This window comes from Jaculus jaculus, chromosome 9, assembly GCF_020740685.1.
Source record: "Jaculus jaculus isolate mJacJac1 chromosome 9, mJacJac1.mat.Y.cur, whole genome shotgun sequence".
Classification (NCBI taxonomy): domain Eukaryota; kingdom Metazoa; phylum Chordata; class Mammalia; order Rodentia; family Dipodidae; genus Jaculus; species Jaculus jaculus.
In genome coordinates, this window is record NC_059110.1 from 50,113,812 (window position 1) to 50,141,130 (window position 27,319).

The window sequence follows — 27,319 nt, forward strand, 5'->3', positions numbered from 1 at the left end:
TTTTCTGATTTTCTTAATGCTTCTTGGAATTCATCCTTGCATTTATTTGTCTTCATTGAGCTTATCCAATTGGTTATTGAGGTCCTCTTTTTTTCCCCGTTCTCCTTCAGATCATTTAACTGTCTTTGGAACCCTTCCTGGTTCTTTTCTATTAGGTCTAATCTAGTGAGGACAGCCCTTTTTGATTTTCTGCAAGTTCTGCTATTTGCTTGACCAGGGTTGCATAGCTTGTATCTTCATTTTGAGGTTCTGATCCTATTTTCTATGTTTTGATTGGAGACATCCATTATGGGACTGGGTGATCTTGTCAGATTTACTTGCATTTGATTTTTCATGTTATTCCTTTTTTGCTGTGGTCTGCCCATCACAGTGCAGGAATCTTACTTAATTTAGGAGGAATCTTTAGTCTATCCTTGAAGTGTCTTCAGTGATTATTCCTTTATGTTTTCTTTGACTAGGCTTCAGATGGCAATTGGGCCTGCCTGCTCAGAGGGAAGGAGCCCTTGAGGTTCTGGTGGTGGCCCAGGAACCTGATGAAGAGGCTTGTTGTTCAGTAGTTCTAGGTGTGGGACTGCATGGTCAAGTGGCCTGAGGGGACAGGGGGTGGAGGGAATGGGATAAAGCATACTGGTGTGGCTGGGCTGCAGAGGAGGGGGAGGATGGGAATGTGTGATGAGTCTGGGATGCTGAGGTGTAAGGGGTTGGGACAGCCTGTCCATTGGGACCATGTAGCATGGCTTGGATGGGATTTCCCTGTCCTTTGACAAGGCAGGGCAGGGATATGGGACTGCTATGGGTCAGGTGATGCACAGGAGGGGCATGGAGGTCCCTTGTGGAAGGGAAAGCCTAAGGAGGGGAGAACACTAGTCTGCTGGCCTGGGTCTGCACATGGGAGGCAGGGTGCGGCAGTGAGTGGGACAGTGTTCGCCTGTGTAGTTCCGCAGCATTGGGAAGTCTGCTGGCCTGGGTCCATGCAGGGGGGTGGGGGAGTGGCAGTGAGTGGGATGGTGTTTGTGTGTGGACCTATGCTATCCTGCTGGCCTTTGTCTACTTTGCCTGTGGTTAGTGCAGGAGGAACCTATAGTTGGGACTGCAGCTAGACAGTTGCTTGAGGGGATTGGGGTCTGGTAGGCTACCTGAAGTGTGGGAATCAGTGGAATCCCTACTTTGCTCCTCTGTGCCCCCCCCCCACTGAAGGTCTACTAGAATCTGCAAACCCCTAAAACCTCAGTGAACCCTAAGGGTCTTGCCTTTCCTTCCCTGGGAGGTGAGGCCTCATTAGGCAGACATCATCTTGACCGGAAGTCCGGATTCTTTTTTTGTTGGCCCTTTTATAAAACATGTTATACTAACACATCATAGTTAAAAACTAGATTAATGTTTAAGCGGAGAAGATTCCCTTTCCACTAAAAGAAAACTGGTAGTTTTGTTGTTTATCATTGTAGAAATAATACTTCTAAGGTTTTCTTTATTTTCATGTATATATATTTTTAAGATATAATTGTGTGTTTAATAAACTCCCATTATTTCTTCTAATCATATTTTCCCTTTGAAGTAATTCACTACACTTGAAATTTAATTCAGTGAATATACTAGTATGGCAGAGGCCATAAATAAGATAAATAAAAATAAATTGAAGAAATAATGAGATTACTGAAAATAGTTTCTGAAGCAGGTGAGGGACCAGCCTTGGCTAAACAGCAAGTTCTAGGTCAGCCTCGACTATACAAAAAAAGTCTCAAAACATAAAAAACTCAAAACAACAACAAAAACACAGTTCCTTCTTTAATTTACAAATTTGAGGTCAAGATGGAAACTGTAATGGTGACTGGGGAAATGTAATTTTGGTTTGCTTTGCTTTGCTGGAGGAAAATCAGTGGCAGAAAAGGACATGGGCTTGGTTTTTTTTTTTTATCAAACATACAAGTTTTTCTTCACTTGTTAAACAAAAGCTTTTAAATCTGTGTTAGTTTTAATATATTTCATATCCCTGATTGGGCTTTGTGAATGTATTAGTGAGGAGGCACTATTCTTTTATGAAAAAGCACTGTGAAATATCTTTTCAGATAGGCAATTCTAGGAAACAAAGGAAGGTTTACCTTGATATTTGACATGCTGTGAGTGATGCTTGAGCTCAGGGACAGAGGCAAGTGAAGGGGAGAGATAGCAAACTGAAGACTTGCAGAGGTTGTGTTCCACCAGTGTGGTAGCCCTGCATTATCTAAGACAATTTGTTCAGGCCAAAGAATTCTGAGTTATTTTCAGCTGCACTGTAGTAAACTTGTATTAGAGGCATGTTTGGCCACTAAGTGACATATTTTGGCAATTTTTCATAGCATCTGGGACTCATCTCAAAAACATGTTGGTATTGTAAAAGTGTGCGTACTATCCGTGTTCAGTTGTGAAAGTGGAGGTTGCTGCTTATAATAGAAATATGTGTGTATGTCCTCTGAATATAAAAGTTGTATAGTTAAGTCATACATGCAGAAGAGTTACAGCACATTTTTAGGTAAAACATCTTAATGAGAAATTCTTTCCTTCCCTATATCTGGCAACTACCAATCGTATTTATTATTTAAAAAGTATTTTTTTAAATTTTTTGTTTGTTTATTTTTATTTATTTATTTGAGAGTGACAGACAGAGAGGAGGCAGAGAGAGAGAGAGAGAGAATGGGTGCATCAGGGCTTCCAGCCACTGCAAACGAACTCCAGACATGTGCGCCCCCTTGTACATCTGGCTAATGTGGGTCCTGGGGAATCAAGTCTCAAACCAGGGTCCTTAGGCTTCACAGGCAAGTGCTTAACCGCTAAGCCATCTCTCCAGCCCTAAAAAAGTATTTTTGTCTCATCTTTATAAGTCTTGAAATATCGGATGGTAAGCATTCTGTTCCCTAATCAAATTAGCTGGTACAATATATATTTCATGTTCATATCTAGTTGATATTTCATTATTTATAAAGCTATGGAGATTATACATTCATAAGCTTAAACAACCATCCATGCTCATCTTATAACATATATTGGCTTCAGTCAGGTAGAAACATGACCTGCTGTTTAAATTCTAAACAAAAAATCATTAACAGTAATTTTCTCTTGTATTGATATTTGAATTTTGATATGTATTTTTTCTATCAAATAAAACTTACATTGCGTGATTTATTTAAAAATGTACGTTTTACTGTCATACTGATATAACTACCACATAATGTTATGCCTTCAAATTTATATTGTTTTCCAGTCACTTGGGGAAAATGCATTACTAAGAGGACATTGGGGAGAGGCTTATTTGCCTATAAAACATATTCTTCTTTTCCTTGTGAGAAAGTGGATTAACTTCTACCATAATAGAAAGCCTTTTTCTCTTAGAATACTAACAGCTATTAGTAGCCAAGTCTTTCCCTTGTGCTTTTGTCAAAGTTTAGGGAGACTTTATTCTAATAAAGAGATTTTAATAAGAGAAGAGGAGAGAACATGAAGATTATTTATTTCTTTGGACTTTTATCTCGACTATTTTCAGGTGAAGGATAGTACCAAAGTGATGACAGAATGGGAAATTACAGCCGAGATAGTTCATTTTGTCATCTGTGCTATATGTTGGAGTACCTAGGCATTCCATTAGAAATATGAGTAAAATAAAGTGTAGTTACTTTTGTAATTGTATTTTTAGGTTACATTAAAGTATTTTTGTTTATTTATTAATTTTTATTGACAACTTCCATAATTGTAAACAATATCCCATGGGAATTCTTCCCTTCCCCTACTTTCCCCTTTGAAACTCCCTCTCCATCATATCCCCTCACCCTCTCAATCAATCTCTCTTTTATTTTGATGTCATGATCTTTTTCTTCTATATCTGGTGTCACACACGCTGAGGTCATGGATCTCCAGGTTATTTTGTATCTGGTGGAGCACATTGTAAGGGGTCCTACCCTTCCTTTGGCTCTTAGATTCTTTTTGCTACCTCTTCTGCAATGGACCTTGAGCCTTGGAAGGTGTGATAGAGATATTTCAGTGCTGAGCACTCCTCTGACACTTCTTACCAGCACCACAGTAATTTCTGAGTCATCCCAAGGTCACTTCCATCTGAAAAGAGATGCTTCTCTAGCCAAAAGTGAGAGTAGCATTAATATATGGGTATGAACATTAAGAGAATTGCTTCCTGATCAGTTTAGTGAGCATAGTCTGTACGTTTAACGAGATACCAGCAGACATTACACACCTAGGGCCCATGACTACCCCTGTTGTAGGTTTCCAGGTTCAGGGATGTATTCCCTCCTATGGGGTGGACCTTGAGTCCAGTTAGAGAGCAGTTGGTTTCTCCCATAACAGACATGCCAATATTGCACCCATTGGCTCATTTGGCCTGGTTGGACAAATTTAAGGCTTGCAGTGTCCACTGTTTAGTACCTTCACTGGTGATTTTTCTCTCTCCCATTGAACTGCATGCAGCATGGCTTTTTCCAACTTTCTGTTAGCTGGTCTACATGGAGGAGATTTTCAGCTCAGCTGCAGCAGGATTTCTCAGTGGCTTTGCAGATGGAGTCTTCAGCAATAGGGTCTTACCATCTATTCCTGGTGGAAAACCTGGTGGCAATGGCCTGTAAATGTTTTTGGACTATCAGGGACCTCTCTGGCCAACAACTCACTGGAAGGTATCCTATCCCTGGTACTGAAAATTTGAAGAAACAATATATGACTTCTGTGTTCCATAGTCCAAAAGAGTACGTTTCCATATGACTTATTTATGCACTGTTAGATTTTGATTGCCCCTCCCTCCACCTTTCCTTTACTCAGTCTCTTCCCCTGACTTCACTTAGGCCTTTTCACCCCCATTAATCTGTTATACCAACATATATCAATACCATCCTATTAAGCCCCCCCACACACACTTTCTATTCCTTTTATATCTCCTTTCTAGCTTAGTAGCCTGTGCTACTGAGTTTTATTCCTACTCACATAGAAGTCCAATCATTTGTAGATAGGACCCACATATGAGAAACAGCATGTGACATTTGGCTTTCTGGGCTTGGGTTGCCTCACAAAATATAATACTTCCCAGATTCATTCATTTTCCAGAAAATTTCATTTTCTTTACTGCTGAGTATAATTCCATTGTGTAATGTGCCACATCTTCATTATCCACTTATCAGCACATATAGACTGCTCCATTTCCTAGCTATTGTGAATAGAATGGCAATGTACATGGTTGAGCAAGTGTCTCAGAGGTAGTGAGATGAGACCTTAGGATATATACTTAGGAGTGCTATAGGTGAATAGATCTATTTTTAGCTCTCACAGTAACCTCCACACTGATTTGCACAATGGCTGGACCAGATTGCATTCCCACCAACAGTGTAGAAGAGTTCCCATTTTCTGCATTTTCACCAGCATTTATGGTCATTTGTTTTCATGATGGTAGCCAATCTGACAGGAGTGAGATGGAATCTCAACGTGGTTTTAATCTTCATTTCCCTGATGAGTAGGGATGTAGAACATTTTTTTAAATGTTTATGTGCTATCTATATTTCTCAAAAGGAGAACTGTCTCTTTAGTTCCATAGCCCATTTTTAATTGGGATGTTTGATTTCTTATTTAATTTTTTGAGTTCTTGGTATATCATAAGTATTAATACTCTGTCAAATGTATAGCTGGCAAACATTTCCTCCCATTCTATTGGTTGCCTCTTTGCTCTATTCATAGTGCCCTTTGCTGTACAAAAGTTTTGTAATTTCATGAGGTTTCGAGCGGTTGATTTGTGGTTTTATTTCCTGAGCAATTGGGGTTATATTCAGAAAGTCTTTGCCAATACCAATGTTTTGAAGGGTTTCCCCTACTCTTACCTTTAGCAGTTTCAGAACTTATGGTCTGGTGGTAAGGTCTTTGATCCATTTGTACTTAATTCTTGAGCATGGAGAGAGATAAGGATCTATTTTCTTATTTCTACAGATACATATCCAGTTTTCCCAGCACCTTTTGCTGAAGTGGCTGTCTTTTCTCCAGTTACTATTTTAGGCATTTTTGTTGAAGATCAGGTAGCCATAGCTACCCAGACTTATATCTGGGTCCTCTATTCTTTTCCATTTATCTACATGTCTGCTTTTGTGCCAATACCATGCTGTTTTTGTTAATATGGCTCTGTTAATATAGGTTAAAATCAAGTATGGTGATACCACCAGCCTTATTTTTGTTGCTCAAAATTCTTTTAGATATTTGAGGTTTTTGGCTCTTCCAAATGAATTTTTGGATTGTTTTTTCTATTTTTGTGAAGAATGCCATTGGAATTTTGATGGGCATTGCATTAAATGTGTGGATTGCTTTTGGAAAGATTGAAATTTTCACAATATTGATTCTTCCAATCTGATAACAAGGGAAGTCTTTCCATTTCCTAGTGTCTTCTGCAATTTCTTGCCTGAGTGTTTTAAAATTCTCATTGTAGAGATCCTTCACTTTCTTGGTGAAGTTTAGTCCAAGGTACTTTATTTATTTATTTATTTTTCACGCAATTGTGAATGGGAGTTATTCTCTGATATCATCCTCTTTGTGTTTGTTGTTAGCATCTAGGAAGGTGACTGATTTCTGTGGTTATTTCATATCCTGCTACATGGCTTTAGGTGTTTATCAGCTCTAACTGTTTGCTGGTAGAGTCTTTAGGGTCCTTTATGTATAGAATCATATCATATGCAAATAATGATAATGCAATCTCTTCCTTTCCAGTTTTATCCGTTTTATGTGTGTCTCTTGTCTTATTGCTATAGCTAAGACTTCCAGTGCTATATTAAATAAAAGTGGGGACAGTGGACTCCCTTGTCTTGTTCCTGATATTAGTGGAAAAGCTTCAAATTTTTCTCTTAATATTTTCTTGCTGTAAGTTTGTTATAAATAGCCTTTATTATGTTGAAGATATGTTCCTTTTATTCCCTGTCTCTGTAGGACTTTTATTATTAAGGGATATTGAGCTTTGTCAAGTTTTCTTCTGCATCTAATGAGATGGTCATGTGATTTTTGTTCTTCAGTCCATTTATATAATATATTGCATTATCAGTTTGTGTATGTTAAACCTTCCCTGCATGTCTGGGAAGAAGTCTACTTGGTTGAGGTGAATGATCTTTATGATATATTCCTTTGTTCTGTTTGCAAGTATTTTGTTAAGAATTTTTGCATGAAGGAGAATGGTGTTTAATTTTCCTTTTTTTGTTCTGTCTCTGTCTGGTTTTGGTGTCACAGTGATTCTGTCTTATTGGAGTTTCTTAAGATTCCTTTTCTGTTTTATGGAAAAGTTTGAGAAGTATTGGTGTTAGTTCTTCCATGATGGTGTGGTAAAATTTACCAGTGAATCCATGTGGGCCTGGACTTTTTAGTTGGGAGATTTTTTTATAACTGCTTGGATCTCCATACTTGTTATAGATCTATTTAAGTGGTTAATCTCATCTTGATTTAATTTAATTAGGTCATATAAATCAAGGAAATCATCCATTTCTTTCAGATTTTAAAACTTAGTTGAATATATGTTCTTATAGTATGTTCCTATGATTTTTTGAATTTCTCTGGTATCTGTTGTGATGTTGCCTTTTTCATCTCTAATTTTATTAATTTGTGTCTCCTCTTTCTTTTGGTCAGACTTGTGAAGGATTTATTAATCTTGTTTATCCTTTCAAAGAACCAGCTCTTTATTTCATTGATTCTTTGGATTGTTGTTTTAGTTTCTATTTCATTAATTTCTGCCCTAATATTTATTATTTTTTCCCGTCTACTTATTTTTGCTTTGCCTCATTCTTTTTCCAATGCTTTAAGGTGAAGCATTATGTTGTTTATTTATGACCTTTCTAAAGTCATGTTGGTACCATTGTTAGCCTCCTCTCTGTCCTCCCCTCTCCACGGGGTCCCTTCTCATTGGGGAGTATGGGTCATGCATTGTGGGGTTAGCTAGCAGTTATGGGTAAGAGGCAATGTCTGTGTGCATAATGACCCAACTTGTGGCTCTAACATTTTTACACCCCCTCTTCCACAAATTTCCCCAAGCTGTGTTGGGTTCATTTTAGGTATACTTCAGTGATGAGGTCTGAGAGCCTCTGTGTCTCTGGATATCTGGTTTCATAGGAGCTGAGTGTTCTCTGTGTCTTATCTCCTTCACACTTGTGTTTATACCAGGTTCACTAAAAAAGCTGCACTCTTGCTTATTTCCCCAATTACTCTATGGTTTCAGCTGGGGTCCTGTTGTGTTGCAATAGAATGATGCTCTCATCAGGGTCTGTATCCTCTGTAAAAGAGAAGGAAATTCTCCAATGGAGAGGGCAGTTAGCACCAAATAAATGGAATAACCATTATTATTTTAGAGAGAATTTAATAGGTGTAGGTCCTTTTGTAGCCCACGATTGGTGGCAGCTTGATAGTAGAGACCTGGCTCATTTTCCTAGCTGCAGCTATGGGTTCTAGTCCATGGAGTGGATCAGTTTGCCAAATTAAGAGCAGTTGGTTACCCAGCTTGGCTGGGTGCCACTATTGCACTTGTATGAGCATCACATCAGATTGTTTGCTGCTAGGTAGCTTAGACCATGAGTTGCTTGGACAGATGTTGGTCATTTTCCCCCAGTCACTCATGTAGCTCCTTCTGGCACTAGACAAGCTAACTATTTGGGGTCTAACTCTCTTTCATCTTCCAGCCAGGTCACTCCTCCATGTTCTGTACCAACAGCATATGGTGTATTTAGCAGTAGGGTCTTACCACTAACCTTTGGTGGGCCATCAAGTATTCTGACAAAAAAATCTGTCTATTTTTGGGAAAGCTTGTAGGTCTCTGATCAACAGCTCATTGTGGATTTTAACCACATGCTGGTACTGGGAGTTACAGGCCAGTGCCAAAGAAAAGAAGGAAGAAGAATTATTTAATATAAAGGAGATAGAAGAGGGAGAGAAAGAAACAGGAGAAGATTAAGGTTAGTCTTCATCTTACCCCCTCCAGGCTCCTGTGATTCAGGTATTCCCTCTAAGGACCTGATGAAGGTTCAGCCATTTATTCTTTTAGGATATAGAAGTTTTTAGTAAAGGCACTTAAAGGTATAGATTTCCATCTTAGGACTGCCTTCATTGTATCCCAATCATTTTGGTATGCTGTATTCTCATTGACCCATTCATCATTAAGTAGTGTATTATTTACTTTCCATTATTTTGTGTATGCTCTAGCTTTTCTTGGTAGTGATTTGTAGTTTGATCCCATTATGATCAGATAAGAGTGTAAGGAGTTATTTCACTTTTCCTATATTTGTGAAGATTTGCTTTGTCTTCTAATATATGGTCTATTTTAGAGAATTTTCACTGTATTGCTGAAAAAAATGTTTATTCTGCAGCATTTGGATGAAATGTCCTGTATATATCTGTTAGGTCCATTTGTTCTATGACCTCATTTAATCCAGATGTATCTCCATTTAGTTTTTTGCCTGGATGACCTGTCAATTGATGAGAGTGGTAGTTGAAGTCACTACAACTGTTTGATGTTATCTGTGACCTTAGTTCTCATAGTGTTTGCTTGATGAAATTGGGAGCCCCAGTATTAGCTGTATGTTTAGGATTGTAATGTCCTCCTGTTGGAGTGTTCCTTTAATCAATATAAACTGACCTTCCTTATCTTTCTTAATGAATATTGGTCTGAAGTCTACCCTGTCAGGTATTAGGATAGCAAGCCCTGCTTGTTTTCTAGGCCCATGTGCTTTAAACACTGTTTTCCAACCTTTTACCCTAAGATAGTGTCCCTCCTTTGTAGAAAGGTGAGTTTCTTGAAGGCAATAAATTGTAGGAGCCTGCTTTTTAACCCAGTGTGCAAATCTGTGTCTTTTGGTTGGGGCATTTGAGGCCATTGATATTCAGAGTTTTTATTGAAATATGTGTATTTGTTTTTGCCATTTTTCTTGTTTTATAGTACTTCCAGTTTTACCTTTGCTCTCCTATATTAACTAGTATTTGAGTATTTTCTTTTTTTTCCAGGTTCCTTATGTGTATGCTTATCTTTCTCTTCAGCATGGAGGATCCTTTTCTATAGAAAGGATCCTTTTCTGTAGTATTTTTTGTAGAGCTGGTTTTGTCTTCAAATACTCCTTTAGCCTGTTTTGTTGTGGAATGTCCTTATTTCTCTGTCTATTTGAATAGATGGCTTTGTAGGATACAGTAACCTTGGTTGACAGTTGCTATATCTCAGAACTTGGAATACATTATTCCAAGCCCTTCTGGCTATTAAAGTTTGTGTTGACTAATCTGCTGGTATCCTGATGGGCTTGCCTTTGTATGTGACTTGATTTTTCTCTCTAATTGCTTTCAGTATATTTTCTTTGGTTTGTATGTTTGGTAGTTTAATTTAATATGGCGAGGAGAAGTTCTTTCCAGGTTTTGTCCCTTTGGTGTTCTAAAGGCTTCCTTTATCTGCATTGGCATCTCTTTCCAATTTGGGGGAAGTTTGCTTCTATGATTTGTTGAAAACTCCTACTATGCCTTTGGAGTGAAATTCTTCTCCTTCTACTATACCCTGAATTCTTATTTTTGATGTTTTCATACTGTCCTGAATATCTTGAAAGTCCCATTCATAACTTCCTATTAGTTTGTCTTTCTCTTTGTTGGACTATATTAGATCTGCTACCTGGTCTTCTAGTTTAGACATTCTGTTCTCTCCATCCATTCTACTGGTGAGATATTCTGTAGTTTTTTATTTCACTGACTGTTCTTCATTGCTAGTATTTCTGACTGGTTTTTCTTTATTATTGCTGTTTCCTTATTTATATCTTGTATTGACCTCCTTATTTCATTAAATTAGTTTCCTGTGTCTTCTTTGATTCCTTTGATTTCCTCTTTCATTTCTTTGAACATATTTATAATCATTCTTTTGAAATCTTTCTCAGGCATTTTCTCTCAATCAGTCTCACTGGAGGTCATTTCTGATGCATTAATAGTTTTTGGTTGATTTATATTGTCTTGGTTTTGTTTGTGTTTCCTGTATTATAATGTAGAGATTTTTGCATCTTGGTTTAATTATATGCTTGGGTTTTCTAATTATCTGCAGTATTATTAGATGTATCAATCAATCTGAAGTTATATATCTTCAGGGTAGGAGCTTAAGGTGCTAGGTATGGCTCTTATGACACTCAGAGTAACCACAAAAGTGACCCCTAGATGTTGGGTTTGCCTGCTATGAGAATATTTAAGTCAGCTGAGTAGAACAAAATATAGGAAAATTCTAAAATTTAACTAAACAAGAGTATTTATGCAAGAGTAAGTATTATGACAAACAGATCCTGTAACAAGTCACAGTCCCTAAGGCTATTTGTTACCCCACACCCTTAATCCTGTCAACTGGGATGCTAAGATTTCTGGTCTATAGAGGGTTCCTAGTCAACTTGTGACTGAGTGAGACCCTTCCTCAAAGAACAACAGAAGAAACAAAGGCAGTATAAATCAGGAAGCAACGAATGACAAGCCCAAAATATAGCTTATTTAAGAATAGCAAATCCAACCATCCATCAGATTTAACATATAATTTACCCTGACATGGAAAGTGCAATTAGCATTTCCGATGCAAGTCTATATATCAGGCTTAGTTGGCGGGTCTTGATCTGGTGTAATCTCAGTATCCTTTTGGGACAGCTTTGGTTTCAATTCTACTGCATGCTCACTTTGGTCCCTCTTTGCTGTGCTGTAGGCTAACGTAGGCTGACTGGGTCGGTGGTTTGCTGCTCTGATCACCTGTGCCAGGTGCTGTGTAGGTGAGCTCTCTTTGCCACGTCTCTGGTGCTTGCTGGTGGTGGGGGAGGGGAGGCTGTGGATGGTAGGTGAAGTTCTCCTGCTGGTCCTCACGATCCTGTTCCTCATGAGCTGCTGCGTTGGTACCTGCCATCCTCCCTTTCATGTTTCTTGAGTTTGCAAGGAGGCTGGTATGAGTTTAAAATCTCCTCACTAGGCTTTTCCTGCAGCTCAGGCTGAGCCTGGCTGCTATGGCCAGACCTGTTGCTGCCGCTACTGGAGCCACTTCTTCCTGCTTCTGTGGTCTCTAGATGTTCTTGGTCTCTCCTACTCCTCTGCTGTGGTTGATAATTTATTATGTACCTTCCCTTTTTAATAGCAGAGTATATTTTGTTGGTTTTCTTTTCTTTCTTTCGTTTTTTGTTGTTGTTGTTGTTGTTTTCTCCCCTAGGCTTCTTTAGCATGGTTCCTTCGCTACCATCTTAACCAGAAGTCCATAGCTGTTTTTAAACTTAAATATAATATTAACCTTTCAGGCCTATGCAAAATTTCCAGTGCCCAAGAAGTTTTGTTTATGCCTCTTCTAAGTCTATTTACAAACATCCTGTATCCAACATATTTCTACTGCAGTGGTTCTGTTAAGATTTTTTTCATTTAGCATGTAATATAATTACAGCTCTATTTTTCTGCTGTGTGGGATTCCACTCAATACATTACCACAGTTAGTTAGCCATTTCTTTATTGATACCCATTTGGCTTGTTTCAAAGTTATTATGAGAAGTTCTTTTTGTTTCTAGTGTTGCATAATGGGATATACACATTTTTTTTAACTTGGAATTACTTTTAGAACAAAATGTGTGTGTGGCCATGTCCAACTTTTTATATGGGCTCTCAGTAGGATCAAACTCATCAGTCCAGGCATCTCCGAAGCTTAAGCTCTAGTACTCTAAATCCATGAGCCTTCTCACCATGCCAGAAAAAGAGATCAATTTTATAGTTATTGTTTAGGACTAAACTTACTGTAATACTTCTGGCTTTTCAAGGTACGGTCTTGCTGTAGACCATGCTGACCTGGAATTCACTATGTAGTCTCAGGGTGGCCTTGAACTCACAATGATCCTCCTACTTCTGCCTCCCAAGTGCTGGGATTAAAAACTTTTAATTATTAGCATAAAACATAAATAGAATAAAAAATAGCTTTAAAAAATATATAGTTTGGGTTTTGAAAAGTGTAGTAAGTATCAAAAGTTACTTTTTGCCCTTCATGTCTTCTATCCCAGCCCTAGGCAAGTTTTGACATGATTGCTGTTTCAATTGTTTTATTAGTTTTTCTAGAACTGATATTAGTAGAATCAGATAATGCATAACCTTTGAAGATGGTTCCTTTGTTTTAGGCTTTCATCCATGATGTAGTTGCATGTATCTTGTTTTATTTCATTTTATTTCTTAACAGTATTATGTCTTATGGATGTAGTACAGTTTATCTCCTTCCTTTCTTCCTTTTGATTTGAGAGAGAGAGATAAACATAGAATGCTTGTACCAGGGCCTGCAGCTACTGCAAATAAACTCTAGACACATGCTCCACCTTGAGCATCTGGCTTATGTGGGCCCTGGGGAATTGAACCTGTGTCCTCAGGCTTTGAAGGCAAGTACCTTAACATCTAAGCCATCTTTCCAGCCCTAGTTTATCTCTTGATTATATGGACATAAAAATTTTCAATATATATTTTGAGTTAATATTTGCTTACAGAGCTTTGTGCACACATTTTCATTTTTAAGTAAATACCAAATTCCATTCTCTATTTAATTGCTATTGACCCTCTGATGAAAATCAGTTTATCGTGCGCATGCGTGCATGTGTGTGCATTTGCAAATCTTTATTCCACTTGTTTATATGTCAACACTGCATCTTCATTAACCAGTATAATGAGTACAATAATTCTTGAATGAGCTAGTCTAAATTCTTTGTATTTTCTTAAAAAGTTTGGAAAAAAATCTGCTTGTATTTTGATATGGATTTTATTTAATTTGTAAAGCATGGAAGGAACAGTTGATGTGACAAATCTAAGTTTTAGTACTTCTAAAAAACGGTTTATGTAATGTGGTGGTAATTTATATGCTTCATGTTATAGATCTTACATGCAGTGTTTCAGATTTTAGGAGAGTTATTTTGAGGTTGGTTTTCTCTATGTAGCTCTAGTTCAACTGAAACTCAAATGCAGTTCTCCTGTTTCAGCCACTTGAGTGAGGAATTACAGGTATGTGTCATGTGCCACCATATCTGGCTTTGCTAAGTTTTATTTCTGAGCATTTAACATTTTAAAATATAAACATTAAAAAGTTCAAGTTACGGGCTGGAGAGATGGCTTAGCGGTTAAGCGCTTGCCTGTGAAGCCTAAGGACCCCGGTTCGAGGCTCGGTTCCCCAGGTCCCACGTTAGCCAGATGCACAAGGGGGCGCACGCGTCTGGAGTTCGTTTGCAGAGGCTGGAAGCCCTGGCGTGCCCATTCTCTCTCTCTCCCTCTATCTGTCTTTCTCTCTGTGTCTGTCGCTCTCAAATAAATAAATTTAAAAAAATTAAAAAAAAAAGTTCAAGTTACTAATTTTATTGCTAGTATATGGAAATATGATTAGTTTTCATTTATTTTTATAAATCTATTTAATAATTTGAGCAAGAGAATGAGAACGGATGTGCCAAGACCATTTGCCACTGCGAGTGATCTCCAGATATTTATGCCACATTGTGCATCTGGCTTTTATGTAGGTACTAGGGAATTTAACCCCAGCCTGTAGGATTTACAAACAGGCACCTTTAACCAAGCTATCTTCCTACTCCATGATTGATTTTGATTTTGAATCGTATAGTCTTTCATTTTGTGTGTGCAAGTGCACCTGTGTGTGTGTTTGTAGGCCAGAGCACAACTTTGGGTGTCATACCTCATGCTGTATAGTGTCCCTCATTGTCCTCAAATTCACTAAATAGGCTACACCTTTCTAGCACTGAGATTATAAATCTCACATGTTTGGATTTTTAAAAAAACATTAGGTCCTTATATTTAGAAGGCAAGCACTTCACTGACTGTGCTATCCCAGCTCTAGAATTGTACAATCTTACTAAAGCTACTTACTCTATTTTTGGTTATCTTTATTGGTCTATTAATGTGATAAACTAGACTGATGTTTAAAGCTGAATAAATTTACATTGCTGTGCTAAACATCATGCCATATCCTATTCATATCTCCACTGTGTCTAATTTATTCCAGAGACATATATTAAAGCCATCATTATGACTATTAATTTATTTTTTAATTTGTTCTCAATATTTTTTCTTATGTGAAATATATCATTTTATAGTCTATGAATAATTCTGGCTATTTGCTTTATGATTAACTTTACCTTTACCAATATAAAACTTCATTTCAGGATTTTTTGAGAGGAATAGTAGATTTCATTACATTCCCACTCTTTGTTGTTGTTTTTTTTTTTAATTGCTGTAAACAAGAACTGTGAAACAACATAGACTAACAGTTTCTATAAGTCCTGATACACACAGGACAAAGAAAACATTAACTTTCATATTGGTACTCTGTTGCTGTTACCTTTCTGTTGGAAGGACAAAACATCCAGCCAAAAGCAGCTAATGGGAAGGAAGTTTTTACTTTGGCCTATAGTCTCAAGGAAACTACATGATGGCAGGGGAAAGCATGGCACAAGCAGAGGCTGAACATCACATCTGCCATAGCAAGTGGAAAACCTTAGCAGGAGAGTAAGCCAGACTCTAGCATGGGGAAACTATTACTACATCCCTAAGCTTGCCCCTGAGAATACAAATTCTCCAACAATGATCCACTTCCCAAATTGCTACCAGCTGGGGGAGGGGGGACCAAACATTCAAAACACATGAGTTGGGGGGGTCACCCAATTCAAACCACCACATTCTGCCCCTAGGCCCCATAAACTCATGACCACCCATGTAGTAAATGAGAATAGTTTCAATCTTACAGAAACTGCTTCTAATCCAATCTAGAAAGAGCTCTTTCTTTTCCTCATATGCCAAACCTACATAGTCCACAGTTTTTCTGCATTTAGATTTCCCAAACTATTGATTAGAATGGTCCATCAAAATCTGCTTACAGGGCTGGAGAGATGGCTTAGCGGTTAAGCGCTTGCCTGTGAAGCCTAAGGACCCTGGTTCGAGGCTCGGTTCCCCAGGTCCCATGTTAGCCAGATGCACAAGGGGGCGCACGCGTCTGGAGTTCGTTTGCAGAGGCTGGAAGCCCTGGCGCGCCCATTCTCTCTCTCTCCCTCTATCTGTCTTTCTCTCTGTGTCTGTCACTCTCAAATAAATAAATAAAAAATTTAAAAAAAAAATTAAAAAAAAATCTGCTTACAATACTGCAAGGCATTTGTTCGGCAAAGTTTTCAAATTCACATTCATCCTACAAATTAGTCTCAAGAGGCCAAAAGCCACACAATCAGGTTTCTAACAGTTGTGACCCCACTTCTGGTACCAATTTTCAGTGGTAGTTACAGTTACCTTCTCATTGTTGGGATGAAACACTTGGCCAGAAGCAGCTGATGGGCAAAATGTTTTTATTTTAGCTTACCACTTTGTGTCTGAAGTTAGAAAGCATGGAGAGATGAAAGCTGGTGCTTAACTCACTTTCTCCTTTTTATATGTAGCCTGGGACTCTAACCCTTGGGATGATTTCCTACTTGGTTAAATTGGTTGTGGAAATGTCTGTGGTCTTTTCGCATGGTGATTATAAGTCTAGTTAAGTTGACAAAGAATAACCATCACACTTGCCAAATGTGTAAATGAGAAAAGATGATTTTTACTTTAAAGTGAAGGATGTTTGATATGGTCACATATACTTATATTTCCATCACTGGGGGATAAGCCTCTTCTGGGCTGCTTATTGAAACTCATTTTGTCATAGTCAGCTCCATGCTGCTGGGATGAACCTTAAAACAAGACACAGTTTAAGGAAGAAATGTGGTTTATTTCAGTCTCACAGATCCTACGGGAGTTCCATAACAGCAGAAGAAGCTGGACCCCTTTTCCCGGGGGGGGGGGGAAGGGGTAAGGGGAAGGAGAGGGAGGGAAAAAGCCACAGGCAAGCACAAATATACAGGAACCTGGAGAAGCTGGACCCCCAGAGCTCACACTGCATAACTTAGGCTTGAATTCAGATCCATCCCCAAACCCTCCCCCGCCCCCACAATATATTAACCCTGGACCCTAGGATCTGCCAACAGTGACACCTTTCCCAGCTATGAAACTGGTAATCCAAGTTACAAGCTTTAATAAAACATGAGTCTATTGGGATATATATATTCAAACCACTACACAGTTTTAGAAACTGTTCTTTTTCTACATGTCTTTTGTAGTATAAAAAGTGTATCAAATACAAAATCATAAAGGCACAAGAGCTGCTACTACCTTGCTATTTCAAACTTCACTATATTAATTCTTACGGGTATGAGTATGTGTCCGTGCAGGCACATGCATGGAGGTCAAAGGTCAGCTTTTAGGTGTCAGTCCTTGCCTTCCACTACATCCACTACAGTGTCTCTTGTTCCATGTTCTGTGTGCCAGACTAGCTGATCCATACATTTCTGGGAAATTCTCCATCTTTACCTCCCATCTCACTGTAGCTTGCCGGATTACAGAAGCCTACCACAGTGTCTGCCTTTATGTGGGTTTTGTGCTCCAAAATCAGGCATTTACATTAGTGTGGCAAACATTTAACCCATTGAGCCATCTGCTCGCTTTTGTTTATTTAAAATTTTGTGAGATGGTCAAATTGCAGTCGGTCACTTTAATATAGTATCCACCTCCTTATAAAAGCCTCTTTCCTTATGATTTTATAAGTTCTTATTAGCCTATAGGTTACTTTTTGGTTGTTGTGACCAAATACCTGACCAGAAGCAACTTAAGGGAGGAAGAGTTTATTTTTACTTACAGTTTCAAGGTATACATGTAAATTGCCTCCATTACTATCACTTTTTGAGATAGGCGCATATATATATATGTTGACAAATTTCTTTTCATTCCAATGATATATTTGTGTATAAGGCTTTGTTTTCCTTTCCTGAAAAATTATTTTCGTGTATCAGTATTAAGGTTTAGTGAAGACTCCTACTAATTTTAGTTGTTCTTTGTGTAATATTCTTTTAATTGTAGGGAAAAGCATACATTTTCTTTATTCATCTGTGCTTAGTTTCATAGCTCTTTTGTATTTATTTTGTTTCTAAAGGGTTTAGGGTCAGGCATGTCTAAACTTTTGACATTGTTACACAAATGAGGGTATGTCTTCTACAGAGTTCTTGCTCAAGAATCACACAAATGAGTACAACAAAAATACATTATAAATCTCAAAGTTTTAAGTAATTTTATAATTTTGTTTTGGACTACATTTGTAGCAGTTCTTGGTCACATGCTTTGGATCTAAATCTTAATAAAACCCCATGTTTTATGTGTATCGTAAAAGTATTCTGCAGGTGTTTTGGCAACCCACCTTGACAACGTTCAAGTACTGTGAAAACAAGTAGTGTTTGTTATCAACTGCCTTTTTCATGCAGACCTTTTTGCTCCTTCTTACTTACTTTTTCTTGATGGCAACAAGTGCTAGAAATGAAACAAAGCAAAAGATATCAAGCAAAGACTTCTCCTTAAGGGAATTGCTAGCCAGGGGAAAACTGTTAGCCAGTGACTTTTGAAGAGTGGTTTCTTTGTTAAGACAAGTAGCTCAGTAATAGATGGTGCTCTCCTTAGAAAACTGATTTCATAGTTTATTTCCTGTTCTGTTCATCTTATCATATTTATCTTCTGTGTGAAACACATACCTCCCTAACATTACTTGGCAATACTTATTGGTGTCACACCATTAGTGGCTTAATTAGCAGTAGGTTCTATCAGTAGAAGCATCTTTGGAAAGCAGAGGTTAAAAATAATGCTATAGAGGCCAGAGAGATGTTTAGTGGTTTAGGTGCTTGCCTGCAAAGCCAAAGGTCCTCGGTTTGATTCCCTAGTACCCACATAAGCCAGATGCTCAAGGTGTGGTGCAGGCATCTGGAGTTTGTTTGCAGTGTCTGGAAGCCCCGGTGTGCCCATATTCATTCATTCTCTCTCTCTCTCTCTCTCTTTTTCCTCTGCCTCTTACCCTCTCTCAAATAAATAAATAAAATATTTTAAAAAATAATGCTGTAGGGGTTAGGGATTTAGCTCAGTGGATGAGCACTTGCTAGTAAGCACAAAGCCCTGGATTCAGTCCTCAGCACTGGAAAGAAAATAATAATAATAATAATAATAATAATAATAATAATACCACCTTACATTTGAATTCTAAAGTTTCTTTGTGGTGTTTACACAGTATCATACACTTACAAAGGAGCTTGCACTTGTAACTGATTTACTCTTGAGATAAGTTCCTAGAGCATCCATGTAAAGTGACACACAGAGGGTGGCTTAAGTTACAAATACTGTCTCACGGTTCTGGCAGGTAGAAATTGGAAATCAGTGTGTTAGAATTGATTACTTCTGAAGGCTTCTGTCCTAAACACTGGTGTTTTACTAGCAGTCTTTATATTCCTTAGTTTATAATCAATCACCATCACTTTGTGCTTTTATCTAATATGCTTTCTTTCTTTGTCTCTTCACACAGTCTTTCTGTGCATAGAACTAAATTTTCCTTTTTTTATGTGTTTTTTGCCATATTAGATTAAAGGTCACCCTAATGACCTCATTTGTAACATGTGTTGATTTTATTGTTGCTAATGTGTTTTAATTATCTAAAAATTTCCTTAAGTGATATCTTTTCTACATTACATAATTTATAGTGGAGAGAAGTAGTCATCCAGATTACCAGAATAATAATTATGTATATGTGAAAATATACATATTTGTGAAAATATTTGTGATTTTGAAATTTTAATGTAATTAAATATGCATGTCTGCTTACAGTCTGGATTCTACCAAGACTACATTTATTTCACTGTGGGAATTCTGTTAGTGCTTTTATTTTTGAGGTGTAGTACATTCCTTTATTGTGTTCCAGAATGATCAGGTTTTTTTAAATTTCATAAAGCTTCTGCTTATACAATTTATACATATATTATTCTGTGTAGTGTTATCACTTACCAGATATTTTATCAACAATTCTTCATTAAGCTTACTTATTTACTTTGGAGCTTGCTTAAAGTTCTTTGCGATGCAGAATTAACAAATAATATATTAAGTGGTTTTTAAAATTAAAGAGCAAGTTCCCTTTTTTGATGAAACCACTGGGGAAATAATAGATGACATGTAAGTATTCCCTTTCGACAACTATAGCATACTAACAATGTAAACTTATTTGTGCAGGTTTTTACTGGATCATCTCGTCAAAGTTATTCACCCTCTGGTTTTCAAGATTTCAATAAGTGGGAATCAGTGCTGAAAATAAAAGAAGGACTTCTAAGGCAAAAAGAAATTGTAATTGATAGGTGAGTCTTAAAAAAAAGATTTTACAAATTGCTCAGTATTTTAGGCATTTAGAAATATAGATTAATGAATCAAATACATTTGCATCCACTGCTTTGAATTTGAGAACTAAAATTTACAAATACATCTGTTCCTCACCAACTGCTTTCCTTTGAAGAACTATGAGAACTAAGGGTGGGTTTGTCTCTCTGGTTTCTGTCAGGCTCTTCATACACTTCAGTGGAACTCATTATTTGGAAGGCCCTCTCCATCTTTTCCATACATGTAGTCTGTTAGCTGCAGTACTAATGAACTGTCAAGATTTGCAACAGCATGTGTATGTATTTGAGATTGTCAAATTTAGAGAGCTACTTTAAAGTCATGATTTCTTTTAATTAATATAAAGCCCTGCAACCACACAAATTATGAACATGATCAATGTTTAAATTTAGGTAACTTAGATTAAAAATTATAGAAGTTTTAGGAGGATATTTCAAAAACTTTAAATATTTTAGTAGCAAAGCTATTATGAAGAAATTTAATAAGATGATAAATAGCCCTCTGATGTATCTAAGCAGTATATTATAATATTTCTGTCACATTGTTTTTAAAGCATATTATATATATCTATAAGTATATATAAAATATATACTTATATATTATATATTTTATATATTTATATATATAAAGCACACACACACACAAACTTGTAGGAAAATTAAATGTTTTTTGATATAGCACTTAGGAAAAGATTTGAGGATTTTTTTTCTTAGTGCTAATTATTTTTGTGTGTAATCATGTATTAAGGTAGTAGACATCTTCATCTTAAAAACTGATTCAGAATTCATTAATAGTTGGAATTTAGAAGGTTTGTATTGAAATTTAGAAATATGAAACAAGATCTACTGTAATAGACCACAGACATCTGGTATCTTGTTCTACACTGTGTTCCAGCATTTTGAACTTATCCTAAGATATTGTGAATGCTTAAAACTTGATATTTCTATATTCAGTAAATAAATGAAAATTAAAAGTGTTAGTTAAAGACTAGGGAAAATAGCTGAGTGGATGAAGTGTGCCAGTGAAGCAGGGGTACCTTTGTTTGATTTTCCAAACCATCATAACAGTCTGGAAGCCATGGTAGGCTTTGGTGATCCTGTCACACTAATGGGGTGATGGGAAGCAGAGAAACAGAATTTCCTAGAAGCTCTTGGTGAGCCCAGCAAAAGAACAGTAAGAGAGAGAAGGCCAATCTCAAAATTATTTGGAATGGTGAAGACCCAGTTGTCCTCTGATGTCCACATACACACAGTGGCATGATGCACATACTCTTACCCACAAATGTATACAAATGGGGCTGGAGGGATGGCTTAATGGTTAAGGTGTTTGTCTGTAAAGCCAAAGGACCCAGGTTTGATTCCCCAGGACCCACATTAGCCAGATGCACAAGGGGGTGCATGTGTCTGGAGTTCATATGCAGTGGATGGAGGCCCTGGCATGCCCTCTGTCTCTCTCTCTCTTCTCTCCCTCTTTCTCTGTCAAACAAATAAATAAATAAAAACAAAATATTTTTTCAAAAGTACACAAATGCACACTTACATATATTCACTCACATATAAAACTATTAGCTGTCCAGGCTTGGTGGTGCATGCCTGTAGTTTTAGTAGTCTGGAGGTTAAGGCAGAAGGATCCCATGATTACAGCCAACTTTTGACTACATAGGAAATTCCAGGTCAGCCAGGAATGTACTACAAGATGCAGTCTCAAAAAAATTAAATAAAATTATTAATTCTTATAGTACACATGAATCTTACATAGAATAATTATAGTACAGTTATGTAAACGTGTATAATACCTTACCGTACATATCTGAAATTAATATTCTTTTTAAAATTCAAAATATTAATATGGATTTGTTCCTCCATTGAACACTGGGAATTGTTTAGCTTTTATATTGTTTTTGAATACCATTATATTAGGTATGTCAATAAGAAATGTAGATAATTATTGACATACTTTATTAAAAATATTTTCAGTTGTGTCTGTTTGAGAAGAGAATAGCAATAATTAAAATGATACCATTTACTTAGTTGGCCAGTTAAATAACTAGGCTCATTTGTGAACATTTGGCACCCGTGGCCTGTTTTTCTAGAATGGCCTTAGTTGAATGGCCTGCTTTCACTTCATAGAATCTTCTGTTTTCAGCAGGCTAGCATGGATTTATTCATGTGCTAACTGGGAATAGTTCTAAGAGAAAATGAAGTATATAAGGTCTTTTGAAACATGGGCTCAGAGCTGGTCCCATATCACTTCCAATAAATTGTGTTGGTCACAGGTCCAGTAGATTCACGTGGACAGTAGAAACAACAAAATCACATTGTAAAGGGGCATTAATATAAGGAGTATAAACATACTTGTAAACATTATGTGTTGCAGTCAGCTTTACATTGTTGGACAAACATCCAACCAAAAGCAGCTTATAGGAGGAAAGGGTTTATTTCAGGCTTACAAATTCCAAGGGAACATCATCAATGGTGGAAGAAGCTTGCTCAGTTCCATAGATCCAAACAGAAAGATGTCACTAACATGCCAGCAAATACCAACAGTCAGAGCTCAAACTGGCTTGCCACACACCTTAGGGCTAGACTGCAAGATCCGGCCTCAGTGATACCTCCTCAGTGTGAGTCAAGGTTAGTCTATGGGTTCATACATTCAAACTTTCATATTTCATCCCAGCCCCAATAGACTCATGATAATCCCACAATGTAAATTGCACTCAGTCCAACATTAAAGGCCCCATAGTCTATATCAACTAACAGTGTTCATAGTCCCAAGTCTCTTCTCAGATTTAATGCTGTCTCTGAACTATGAACTCTGTAAAATTAAAACACAATTTACATATATTCCAACACATAATGGCACATACTAAACATTTCTATTGTAATAAAGCATAACAAGGAGAGAATGGACTAACACAAATCAGTTGCTAACAGGTAAACATCACACATCTGCAGTTCAAAGTTCAACATCCATAACCAGTGACAAAATCTCTGGATTCCAATTTAGCCCCTCCAGCTGGGACAGACTGGAAAAACATTTTGTTCTGGGCCACCAGCTGTCCATGTTTCATAGTCCTGCTACATCCAAATCATCTTCAGATCTACACTGCAGGACACGGTCCATCTTCACAACTCCATACAATGGCCTATTTTGCCTCATCTACAGGGATTTATCTCTGCTTCCCATTGTTGCATCTCAGCTGTGACAGGAGCTGATTCTTCTTCATACAGTGGCTTTACTGGGCCTCCATACAGGGGCCTATCCTTGCTTCACATTACTGGAATAATTTGCACTTCATGGCCTACTTTCCTGCATTTTTACTACTTGCAAAACCAATACCAGGTGAGCAGCATAGCTTAATCATAAATTCAGGGAGGGAGATAAATGAAGAATAGCATACTTTTGTAGAAGTCTCATTTCAAAAAAAAATCTGTATTTGTACTCATTGAGCCTTTCCTGGGTGAATTTCACCCTCAGGCATCTTTTCCATTATCCCAATGTAAAGCAGTTTTCCCATGCTTAATGGTGGTAATCTGTTAATAACTGCAGCTTCAGTAACCTAAAACCAGTCTCTATGCCTTAATATTAAACTTACTTCAATTTTTTTCTGTGATATGTATACGTATGTATATGTGTGTGTATGTATATGTGTGTGTGTGTATATATGTTTGTGTGTATATATATGTGTGTGTGTGTGTATAATATCTTTCTGTATCTTCCACCAAGCATACCAGTACATTTTAAAATTTAACTTTGCTCAAATTTTCAGGGCTTGCAGAATGCAACCAGCCTATCCATTAATACCCAAGTTCTGACAAGGTTCTCTACTTCCCCTTTGAAAGCTTGTAAGATAAGTCTTAACAGTTCATAAGTATATCTGCATTTAGCATTTTTAAACCCTCACCAGAATAGCCCATAAAACCATTCACTGCAAGCACCAAGCAAAGCTCAAACTGACTTTCCACATACCTTAGGGTGGGACTCAAGATTCAGTAATACTTCCTTCAGCCAGGATGCTGGATACCGAAGTTTACAAAGCTCATCATGAGTATATGAGGCCATATATTCAAACCACCATAGTATGCCACTCAGTTTTTTAAATAAGTTTTGGAATTGTTTTATGTTGGTTATAATTTTTATAATCAATGTATTATATAACTATATAGAAAAATAAAAAGAAAATATTAAGATTTTCTTACTATAAGCAACATAAAGAGCATTTGAAAATAAAACTATTTATATATACAAATTTATGTAACGTATATAGTGCCTAAATTTCAAACAAAATATGTAACATTTATTTTTAGGGGGACATATGTTTATAAATATAGTCTTTAAAATATTAGTACGTGTAGAAGATTACACAAAGATAGCATTGGCAGGGTTTTGCATCCAGATGGAGTGACCAGAGTAAAGGTGTTTCCTACTTTGGGAAAAGGTATTGTTGATACTACTTTTTAAATATTCTGCTAAACATTATATGTTGGGTATTATTTTTTTAAGTCAGACTAGCCCTATTTTTAGATGACATGATCCTATACATAAGTGACCAGAAAACCTCTACCATAAAACTTCTAAAGGTGATAAATTCCTTCAGCAAAGTGACAGAATATGAATTCTACACAGAACATTCAATAGTCTTCCTATACACCAAAGACAAATACATGAAGAAAGAAATCAGTAATGCTGTTCTGCTTTCAGTAGTCACAAAAATAATCAAATATTTTGGAATAACTCTAACCAAGGAAGTGAAAGGCCTATATAATGAAAACGTAAAAGCACTGAAGAAAGAACTTGTGGAGGACAGAAGAAGATGGAAATACCCACCATGCTCCTGGATAGGTAGAATAAATATTGTAAAAATATCAATTCTACCAAATACAATATATAGATTCAACATAATACCAATAAAAAAAAAACCAGCATCATTCTTTACAGAGGTAGAAAAAAATCTCAAAATTCATATGGAATAGAAGAAGGTCTCTGGTATCCAAAAACTACCCTCAGTTAAAGAAAGACCTCTGGAGGTATCACCATACTCTATTTAGAGTTATTCTCCAAAGCTATAGTAGTAAAAACAGCATGGTACTGGTATAAATATGTATCGATCAATGGAACAGAATTCAAGACCCAACCCCTAGTTCAACCTAATACAGCTACTGATCTCTGACAAAGAAGCCAACAACATGAACTGAAGAAAAGATAGCATCTTCAACAAATGGTGCTGGAGAAATAGGATAACCACTTGTAGAAAAATGAAACTAGACACCTTCCTTGCACTTTGCACAAAATCAACTTCACATGGATTAAAGATCTCAATATAAGACCCAAAACTCTTAAATGACTGGAAGAAGAAGTAAGGGAAACTCTCTATGATATAAGAGTGGGGAAAGACTTCCTGAACAATACTCTAGTAGCCCAAGAAATTAAACAATCACACAAATAATCAGATCTCATGAAGCTAAAAAGCTTTTGTACAAACATACCATAAACAGAGGCCAACAGACTATCCAAAGAATGGTAGACCATCTTCACTAGCAATACTGCTGATAGAGGCTTAATGTGTAGAATCTACAAAGAACTAATAACTAAGCAATAAAAAACAATCCAAGCTGGGCATGGTGGCACACGCCTTTAATCCCAGCACTCGGGAGGCAGAGGTAGGAGGATGGCCACAAGTTCAAGGCCACCCGGAGACTACATAGTGAATTCCAAATTCCAGGTCAGCCTGAACCAGAGTGAGACCCTGTCTTGGAAAACAAAACAAACAAATAAACAAACAAAAATTCCAGAAAAGGAAAGGGGACAAGGGAACTGAATAGAGGAAGGAAGAAATGCAGAGAGCTAAAATTCACTTAAGAAAATGTTCAACATCCTTAACCATCAGTGAAATGCAAATGAAAACAACTATGAGATTCTACCTTATTCCAGAATCAATGGCAATCATTTAAAAAAAAATTAAAAAACAATAAATGTTGGTGAGAATGTGGGGAAAGAGGAAACCTAATTCACTGCTGGTAGGAGCACAAACTTATACAACCTCTGTGGATATTGGTATGAAGATTCCTGAAAAACAAAATGAAAATAGAGCCACCACATGACCCAGCTATTCCTCTACTGGGCATCTACCCCTAAAGGTTCCTACTTCTCCACCTCCTCGCCAGCATTTATTTTCATTTGATTTTTTGATATTTGCTGTCCTTATTGGGGTAAGGTGGAATCTCATAATTGTTTTAATTTGTGTTTCTCTGATGATTAGGGATGATGAACAATTTTTTTAAGTGTGTGTTTGCCATTTGTATTTCTTCCTCTGTGAACTGCCTGTCCAGCTCTTTGCCCCTTTTTATGAGTGGGTTGTTTGACTTTTTATGGTTTAGGTTTTTGAGTTCTTTGTAGATTCTAGAGATTAGGTCTCTTGTCAGTTTGATAATCAGCAAATATTTTCTCCCATTCTGTGGTTAGTCTATTGGCTTTGCTTATTGTATGCTTGTCTGTAAAGAAACTCTGCAGCTTCATGTGATCCCATTGGTTGAGTGACTGTTTTAAATTATGTCAAAATATATCCATATGTGAACTGCCGAAGAATCATTTGCTCTTCAGTATATTTTATTGCAACGTGAAGCTACATCTCCAAATGAAATATCATAGCTATGCAAAGATACAGATCTGTTCCTGAGTGACTTGTTACTCTTTGGTGATAGGTCATGCACTAGAATTTATACAAAATTCTGTCTTGACAGTGAGGCCCTCAATAACCTTTAATGATGTTAAATATTGAGATTTTGAATGAATAAGAAGTATTAAGGCCTGGTGTAGTGGCACATGCTTTTAATCCCAGCACTCAGGATGAAGAGGTAGGAAGATTGTTGTGAGTTCAGGGCCACCCTGAGATTACATAGTGAATTCCAGGTCAGGCTGGGCTAGCGTGTGAACCTACATTGAAAAACCACAAAACAAAACAAAACAAAAAAGGTATTAATGTAACAGTATTCCAAACTGAGGTGCTAATATTTCTTATGTTTTGCTAAAGAAGAAAGCAATGACTGTTGGAATCTAAGAAGTATATTCTGCA

General features: G+C 37.0%; 1 protein-coding gene across 2 annotated transcripts in view; it reads left to right on the forward strand.

Moving 5' to 3' along the window:
* Cep85l (centrosomal protein 85 like) overlaps positions 1–27,319 on the forward strand; it is a 215,618-nt gene that overhangs the window by 129,152 nt on the left and 59,147 nt on the right. For both annotated transcript variants that reach the window (XM_045159149.1, XM_045159150.1), the window contains one exon: positions 20,089–20,210. In XM_045159149.1, the coding sequence (XP_045015084.1) occupies positions 20,089–20,210 (122 nt within the window). The remainder of the gene's footprint in view (positions 1–20,088; positions 20,211–27,319) is intronic.